General features: G+C 39.1%; 1 protein-coding gene across 3 annotated transcripts in view; it reads right to left on the bottom strand.

The window, feature by feature from the left end:
* Positions 1-343: 343 nt before the first annotated feature.
* Positions 344-9,709, bottom strand: part of NEK7 (NIMA related kinase 7) — a 158,010-nt gene continuing 148,644 nt past the window's right edge. For all 3 annotated transcript variants that reach the window (XM_005667989.4, XM_021064489.2, XM_084979391.1), the window contains one exon: positions 344-3,315. In XM_005667989.4, the coding sequence (XP_005668046.1) occupies positions 3,205-3,315 (111 nt within the window). In that variant the 3' untranslated portion in view covers positions 344-3,204. The remainder of the gene's footprint in view (positions 3,316-9,709) is intronic.

Here is a 9,709-nt window from a genome sequence, read left to right as displayed (position 1 = left end):
ACCTGCAACCTCATGGTTCCTAGTTGGATTCATTAACCACTGAGCCACGACGGGAACTCCAAATTGTAGACACTTTTTAATAATTTCCAGAAACTTTTCCTATTCAAGGACAGAAAAGGATGCGCAAAAGAGAACAGATTTGTGAAAATGTACCTTAGTTTAATGCATATTTAAAAACCCACAGTGTAGGGTCTGTCAGACCTCCATTATCACCCTCATTTAATTCTTAGGCTTCTCCCAATGGTGAAATTATGGAAATGTGTAAGAACTGTTTCTGTACGTTAAGTGTTGAGTAAGAAAAACAATGGTAGACTTTAGGGGGAAAAAAATCACAGATACATAGTTTTTTATTGTACTTATTTTTTAATTTTATGTTTTTATTTATATTAGGATATTATACAATTTTCAAAGCTAACAACAGAGTCTTCTTAGTATGTGTAGTTGAAGCATAACAAAATAAAAGTATTTCACAAAAAGAAGTCCATATTACAGTACTATTGAAATATGAGGCATAGGATAATTATGCATTTGTGGGTTATAAACATAATACATTCATTTTCAAGAAAAAACATTTAATATGAATAACGTTTTGGTTAAAATAAATATCATGTAAATGGTAACAGCAACACCCGAAGGATATTGATACAAGAATGGTGTTTTGTAATAGAGACTACGTGGAACAGTAAGCATTTGTGAAGTGGCTGTCGTGTCTCGCTGAACTCACAACCACTGCACCCTGGCAAGCACCACTCTCTTTATACAGGGATGACCCTCCATCCACCCTTCCTCAGCTTCAGCCCACAAAACAAAGTCACCTCACCTTGTGCCCTAGGGAACTGGTACCAAAATCTATTTAGAATCAGATGTACCTTCCATTTTACTGCTTCTCATATCAATTCAAATGTTTTACCCAATCAGTACAAAATGTACTTACCAACGGAAATATAAATAGAACAGTTTATAGGTGATGATAAAAATGAAAACTTCTAATCATCTTCATAATTCTTTGAAATGATCCCGTTCACAATTAAAATTTGATTTTTGCACAGTGGTTTCTTCAACAAAAATAGGAACATTTAGATAAAAAAGATACAATATCAAAACAAAAAGTTTCCACATGCACACAATACTAATGGGTTTTCCCGATCACTAAAGTCTTCCCAGCTATTTCCTTCTAGCAGAGAGATTCACTTCAAAGTTAAACATCTATGCTTAAGAGTCCTGGGTAGGGTTAAATGAATGACTTTTAAATCCATGTATTTTTACCGACGGCAAGAAAAAGGAGCATATCTGTTCCAACTAGAGAACATTTCATGTCAATTATTTTACATAAAAATGAACAGGACAAAAACGATCAACACAATTCCACTCGTCACTCTGGATGCAAGCGTGCGGGCGCCCAGTTAACGTTACACATAACCAGGACCCGGGGCACACGGTGCATCTGGCTCTCACATGAAGCGCCGTTAGCCCCCTTTGCCTATCCTAAGATAAAACTGCCTTCCCCTCCTAACGGATTAAGGTACCATAGCTGATCAAACTTGGGGGGAAAAGAAAGAGCTTATACTTTTGCCCTCTGAACATGTGTAAAGTTTACAAATGAAAGTAAGCATGCAAATGATTTTGAGAAAAATACTTAGACGGAAAAACAAACCCAGCAGTGATACGGGCTAAAGGTAGGTTTCCCAGGGGCAGGATTTTCGGTCCCAGGGGACAGGGTGGCACGATGTCCTTAACCAGCGACTGCCACGCAGCCTTGTGGCTTCACGATTCTGTGAGGAACTGGTCACCGGGAGCAAGAAAGGTGTTGAGGGAGAACATCTCCAGAGCAGCATTGGCGAAACTCGGCCCACTTCCTTACACCGCACGAGTGTTATTTTCATGTGTAAATACAGCACTTTGCCTAAGAGCTTCTCAACAGCAATGTTACTCTCATGAAAGTTCTGGCTGTGGTCATGGCCAGGGTTCATTCCTTGAAACATCTTCTGAGATGACAACCTTGTCCAATGAACTGAAACGGTACCACCACTCACAGGTACGGCATGACACACACCCCTTCTTCCTCTCTAACAAGACAAAGGGCATGCAGACGGGGTGGCCCAAAGGTTAAAAAGTTAAAAAAAAAAAAAAAAAGTTTTCAATCCAGGAAAAGTGTTGGTATAGCAGTTATTTTTTATGGCTATTATGTTGTCAGAAAATCTGAAACATTCATGGATAAAATGCACATAGTATAAATAGGAAAATAATCTGAAGAATATAAAAAAATTTCTGAAGGGAATCAATCAGAACTTCAATAAAATCTATGAATAAAAACATGCTTACACTATAGTGTACAATCATGAGTAGAGCATTTAAATTTATAAAGGAATTGAAATATAGTACTGCAAGATTATTCAAATAATATTTTTCAAATGTACAAACAATAGTCAAAACACTAGAAGAAGCCTTGGGTAATGTGTGCAACTTTCAAAATTACTATCACACCAGTCAAACAAATCCTTAACCACTTTTTAACTGGATTCATTTATACCATTTTAATGCAAGGAGACTATCAAAGATAAGTAAAACAAAACAAAGCAAGAGAACTCTTCAGTGTCTGACTCACATTTTGACCCCCAATCGTTTCACATTTAATAGTTGCATTTTGAATGTCTAAGCTAAGAATTTTAAACGTTTCTCAAATAATTTGTCTACATTTACCTTAAACATTTCTATATGAAAGCTGCAATGCTAAGACCTAAAACACATACCTCAAACTTTTAAAAATAAAATAATCACAAGTTCACAACTGTGTTCATCTCAAATGTCCACAAATGACTATAGAGTACACAAGTCACGTGTTCAGCTTTTCCTCAGGCTGCCAGTCTGTCCTAATGGGGCCAAGCTGAGCCCCTGATGTTTGGCACTGAGAGTCTATCTGAACACAACTTATTAGCACAAAACTCTAAATAATTTTAAAAATCTTTAGCTGTTAAAAACCACGGTGTCCTATTTGCTCTGCTAACACGCAATCTGATTATTCCGGAGTTGCCTGGGGTTGCGAGAAGGTGACCTAAACTGGTACAAAATGAAACTTAGACGAAAACTGGTTAAGGATTCAAAGCACATTAGCTCTGAAATATTCATCTCAACACCCGAAAACAGGGAGGTATGATCTGCACAATACTTGAACATGTGTTGGGTCTGCTCCTCGCGCCACGGTGCTCAGCTGCTGGCGGTGCAGGTGTGCATCCTCTTGGCCACGTCGTACACGTAGGTGATGTCCGGTCGCTTCTCCGGATCTGGGTTGATGCACATGTTCACCAATTGCCGTAGCTGCAGAGAAAGCGAGTGCAGGGGGCCTCAGGACAGGGGTCAGTTGGGAACCAGGAGCACACTTGGGAGGGCGATAGACTCACGGGAAAGTACACTTTCTGCTACAGATTTGTCTAGAAATACGTACTTGTGACCTCGGTCGATGACTCTACAATTAGTTGATGTTCTAAGAAGCATCGTCACGGGTCAGGGTGAATGTGGATGGAGCATTCACCACAATCGAAGGCTTTTCAGTGACCTTGTAATTCTCCACAGGCGTTTCATCAGGAGACAGCAGTCCCAAAAGACAGCATGTTTTAAACTAAAAGTCTCCAAATGAACTGTAGCTCTCTACACATTAATTTGTCTTTTTTTTTTTTTTTTTTTTTAAGGGCCACATCTGCAGCATATGGAGATTCCCAGGCTAGGAGTTGAATCAGAGCCACAGCTGCCGGCCTACACCACAGCCACAGCAATGTGGGATCCCAGTTGTGTTTGCGACCTACATCACACATCACGGCCACGCCGGATCCTTAACCCACTGAGCGGGGCCAGGGATCGAACCTGCGTCCTCATGGATGCTAGTCAGATTTGTTTCCAACTGAGCCATGACGGGAACTCCCCACACATTAATTTGACCTAGAACTTACAACACCCTTGTTAAGTTTAAATTTTCATAATTAGTTTACTATATATCTAAATTTATATAAGGAAACTAGGACAAATGGCTATCACATGCATTTATCATGAGCCAATTTGTATATACATAATATAAAGTGTTTATTCTGTATTAAAAAGCACTCCTCCAAACTAAGACCAATAATAAGCAAATTAAGTAATGAATAGTATTCTAATCTTCAACTGTATCAAGCAGTATTCATGTCACCATTTTACAGAAGAGAAGGATGAGGTTTAAGAATACGGAGTTTCATTCTTAGTTCTAATTGCCGTATGTTTATGAAACCTCATGTCTTCAAAATCTGGTCTTTCATGGAAGATAAGCCATAATCAAGAGGAAGAACCAGATTGTTTAGCCTTTAAGTATGTTTTCAGAAATAATTCAGATACTCTGAAAATTTGCACAAACTTTCTGACCAGTATATTAGCACTTAGTTCAATTATGAGACTACTATAATTCCTTCATCAACTTCTACCACGAAAAATTTTTCATCTGGAGAAAAGAGAAGCTGGTGTTAAGTCTGTGGGCTGAATCTGTTAACAGTGCGGTGAGGTGGCCATGACCAGTGAGCAAAGTCACCTGCAAAGAAGGTACATGGACGGAGGGGCCGAGAGACGACGGGGCCATGGAGCCAGGCTCATTCGATGCGCCTGCAGCCCTGTTTCCTAAGGTGAGACTTTGTCTTTGGAGGTTTATGTTTTCATCTACTCAAGGAAGAGATGACCTATGAGGATTCTTCTAGTTCTAATCTCTTAGATTACATGATTCTACCAGAATGAAGTCTAATGATTTAGCTTCCCATCTGAAAGTTCAACAACGTTGACAGTCATGTTAGATCCACTGAGAGAGTCTCAGGATTTCATTTTCTATTTCTTTCAATGGAGCAGAGGATAGCATTCAAAATCCTGAAGGGGTGTAGCAGTACACAAGGCACTTAGTATGATGATCTAAGAGAAACTGCAATCAGAAAGAGGCTGGCATGTTCCCCATTCAAATTAAATACATCTATGTTGAATAGCAGTGGTGAGAGTGGGCATCCCTGTCTTGTTCCAGGTTTTAGTGGGAAGGCTTTCAGTGTTTCTCCATTGAGTATTATATTTGCTGTGGGTTTATCATAAATGGCTTTAATTATGTTAAGGAATGTTCCCTCTATAACCACTTTGGTGAGAGTTTTTATCATAAACGGATGTTGGACTTTGTCAAATGCTTTTTCTGCATCTATTGAGAGGGTCACGTGGTTTTTGACCTTTCTTTTGTTAATGTGGTGTATGACATTGATTTGCGTATGTTGAACCATCCTTGTGAACCTGGGATGAATCCCACCTGGTCATGGTGTACGATCTTGTTGATATGTTGTTGGATTTGGTTGGCAAACTATTGCTTTTGGAATGGATTAACAATGAAATCCTGTGTAGCACTGAGAGGTATGTCTAGATACTTACAACAGAGCACAACAATGGGAGAAAAAATTATGTTTACATGTATGTGTAACGGGGTCCCCATGCTATACAGTGGGAAAAAAAAAATCGTGTCGGGGGAAATAATAAAAAAAAAATTAAACATCTTTACATAGAAAGCAGTAGGAAAGGCATTTATGATACTTATATTTAAAAAGATAATGTGTTCTAACAGGTCACCTAGAATTTGTTTAGAGATAAAAATGATAACCGGAGGAGAAAAGATGCCAACAAAAGATAACTGACATGAAAACTTATGATAGTCAACCAAAATACAAGCTGCCTAATACATCGGGATAGGACGAACATTCTAACCCACCGTAGCAAATGCCTGGTCCTCAACTGCTCCCACCGCGAGGAGAAAGCCTCTGCAGTTAGAGACTGATGCAGATGCAGCTGAAGAAGTCAGGGACCTCCAGCTCCCCCGAGGGGAAGACAGAGGCAGACAAGTCATCGAAAGAAGAGGTCAAGGGCAAGGTAAACAGAGAGGGGGTGGAGCGGGGGCTTCAGAAGGATGACAGGTGAACAGGAACCCCACCGCAGGGGGTGCCACAGGACTGCAAGGTTTGCTTTTTCCTTCACATTTACGTGGTTCAATGTGCATCAGATACATGGTTTTGTCATAAAAGATTTTCCTTTGCCAGAGGAATTATTAACAAGTATCATAGTATAAAATCAGATAATAGGAGTTCCTGTCATGGCTCAGCAGAAATGAATCTGACTGGCATTCATGAGGACACAGGTTTGATCCCTTGCCTCGCTCAGTGGGTCAAGGATATGGCATTGCCATGAGCTGTGGTGTAGTTCACAGACATGGCTTGGATCCAGCGTTGCTGTGATTTTGGTATAGGCTGGCAGCCACAGCTCTAATTGGACCCCCAGCCTGGGAATCTCCATATGCTGTGGCTGCAGCTGTAAAAAGAAAAGAAAAAACAAACCAAATGATACGTAACATTTGCAACTCATTGTGTTTATGAATCAAGTCATCTGTTGATAAATCTGTTCCTAAACTCTTTGCTCTATCATAAACAAATTTATAAAAATTAAGCCTTAAATAATTAAAAAATGCTTTGGCAGCTTCTCGCTCCCTGGCTACGCCACTATTTCCAGAGGATCCACTCTGCAAGACACACCACACTGGGCTGGGGACAGGGGACGATTCAGGCAAACCTGTGTCCAAAGGCAGCTCAGGACGTGAGAGAAGACACTGTCCTGCCTGGAGCCCAACGCTTGGCTCTTTGCTGGCTCTTCCTGCTCCATGATTCACTCATTCATTCACTGAACTCTTATTGAGTATTCCTGTGTCAGCCACTTTACTAGGAGGCAAGGATAAAGCAATGCATGAAACAGACGTGGTATCTGCCCTTCCACAGCTTCATTTACTGTGGGGGACAGGTGGATACAGAACCAATGTGAGACAAGGGATCATAACACGCTCTACTGTACATGGCAAAGTGATGGCCATCTCTTGAGAGTCGGAGGTAAAGAGACTGCAGAGCAGCTGCCCAGGAAGGGATCACCACTTTCCTCCTCCCATCACCTACGCAGCTCAAGAGCTGTTCCCTCTCACTGTCAAAGACACTCAGCAGACAGGACTCCCCCCCATTCCAATGACTGCCACCAGCACCTCGGGCCACTGTGACATCCATTTGGATCCTCTAGTGGATGCAAAGCTTCTTGATCACCTGGCATCGATCCTCATTTTTCCTTGTTTTTTTTTTTATTTTTAATTTAAAAAAATTTTACTGGAGTATAATGGATTTACAATGTTGTGTTGGTTTCGGGTGTAGAGCAAAGTGATTGAGTTATACGTATACCCATTCTTTTTCAGATTCTTTTCCCATATACGTAATTACAGAATATTGAGCAGAGTTTCCTGGGCTATGCAGCAGGTCCTAGTTGGTTATCCATTTCATGTATAGTAGTGTGTATGTGTTAATCCCAGACTCCTAATTTATCACTCCCTACCGGGTCTCTGCTTTGGTAACCATACGTTTGTTTTCAAAATCCTGTGTCTCCTTCTATTCTGTAAATTGGTTCGTTTGTATCTTTTTTTAAAAAAATTAGACTACACATAGGTGATATAATATCTGTCTTGTTCTGATTTACTTCACTTTGTATGATAACCTCTAGTTATAAACGGCATTATTTTGTTCTTTTTATGGCGAATATTCCACTGTATATATGTACCACATTCTTATTCATTCCTTTGTTGACGGACATTTAGGTTGCTTCCATGTCTCGGCTATTGTAAATACTGCTGCAGTGAACACAGGGATGCATATATCTTTTGAATATGGTTTGTCTCTGGATATACACCCAGGGAGGGGTAGGACTGCTGGATCATATGGCAGCTCTATTTTCAGTTTTTTCTCCATAGTGGTTATACCAATTTACATTCCCACCAACAGTGTAGGAAGGTTCCCTTTTCTCCACTCTCCTTTCCAGCATTTATTGTTTGTAGACTCTTTCACACTCTGACTGGTGTGAGATGATACCTCAATGTAGTTTTGACGTGCATTTCTCTAATAATCCGTGATGTTGAGCATCTTTTCATGTACCTCTTGGCCATCTGTATGTCTTCTTTGAAGAAACGTCTATTTATATCATCAGCCATATTTTTGGGCTTTTTTTTTTTTTTTTTTTTTTGGATAATAGAGCTGTATAAGATGTTTGTATATTTTGGAGATTAATCCCTTATCAGTTGCTTTGTTTGCACATAGTTGCTCCCAATCTGTGGGTTCTCTTTGCCTTTTGTTTATGGCTTCCTTTTCTGCACAAAAGCTTTTAAGTTTAATTAGGTCCCATTTGTTTATTTTTGGGTTTTTTTGCCCTTTAGTTGAGGAGATGGATCAAAAAAAAAAAAAAAAAAAAAAAAAAAACAACTGCTGTGATTTATGTCACAGTGTTCTGCCTATGTTTTCCTCTAGTTTTATAGTATCTGGTCTCACATTTAGGTCTTTAATCCATTTTGAGGTGTTTTTTTTTTTTGGTGTGTGTGTGTGTATGGTGTTAGAGAATGTTCTAATTGCATTCTTTTATATGTAACTGTCCAGTTTTCCCACCATCACTTCCTGAAGAGACTGTCTTTTCGCCATTGTATTTTCTTGCCTCCTTTGTCATAGATTTCTGGACCATAAGTGCATGCATCTACTTCTGGGCTTTCTATCTTATTCCATTGATCCATATTTCTGTTTTTGTGCCAGTACCATGCTGTTTTGATTACTATAGTTTTATAGCATAGTCTGAATCTGGGAGCTTGATTCCTTCTGCTGTTGTTCTTTCTCAGGATTGCTTTGGCTATTGGAAGTCTTCTGCGTTTCCATAAACATTTCACAATTTTTTGTTTTAGATCTGTGAAAAATGCCATTGGTAATTTGATAGGGATTACAATGAATTTGTAGACTGCTTGGATAGTACAGTCATTTTGACAAAACTGATTTTTCCAAGCCAAGAACACAGTATATCTTTCCATCTTTTAGTGTCATCTTTTGATTTCTTTCATCAGTATCTTACAGTATTCAGAGTACAGGGCTTTTGCATCCCTTAGGTAGCTTTACTCCTAGGTATTTTATTCTTTTTGATGTGCTGGTAAATAAGACTGTTTCCTTAATTTCTCTTATCTTTTGGTGTGAGCATATAGGAATGCCAGAGATTTCTGCATATTGATTTTGTATCCTGCAACCTTGCCAAATTCCAGATGATCTCTAGTAGTTTTCTGGTAGCATCTTTAGGATTTTCTATGTATAGTATCATGTCATCTTCAAACAGTGACAGTTTTCTGGTATCTTTTCCAATTTGGATTCCTTTTGTTTCTTTAACTTCTCTGATTGGCATGGATAGGCCTTCCAAAATGTTGAATAAAAGTGGTGAGAGTGGACATCCTTGTCCTGTTCATGATCTTAGAGGAAATGCTTTTAGCTTTTCACTGTGGAGAATGATATTAGCTGGGGTTTTGTCCTATACAGCTTTTATTATGTTGATGTATATTCCTTCTATGTCCACTTTCCAGAGAGTTTTTATCATCAATGAGTGTTGAATTTTGTCAAAAGCTTTTTCTGCACTTATTGAGATTATCAATATATGGTTTTTATTCTTCAGTTTGTTCCCTTAGACTCTTATTTCTTTTCAGCATTTTTTTCCGTATCAGTGATTTTCATCAGTCTTCCACCTCACTTACTCATTCTTCTGCAATCTGCTATTTGTTCTTTCTACTGAATGTTTTCTATTTCAGTTACTGAATTTTGGATCTCTGCTTGTTCAATCTTTAAATCTATTT

Source organism: Sus scrofa, chromosome 10 (genome assembly GCF_054392235.1).
Source record: "Sus scrofa isolate SSC_HxYL_T2T_F1_AM1 chromosome 10, Sscrofa_HxYL_maternal_Yorkshire_Landrace_v2.0, whole genome shotgun sequence".
NCBI lineage: Eukaryota > Metazoa > Chordata > Mammalia > Artiodactyla > Suidae > Sus > Sus scrofa.
Note: the sequence above shows the minus strand (reverse complement) of the source record. Positions and strands in the feature narration are given on the sequence as shown.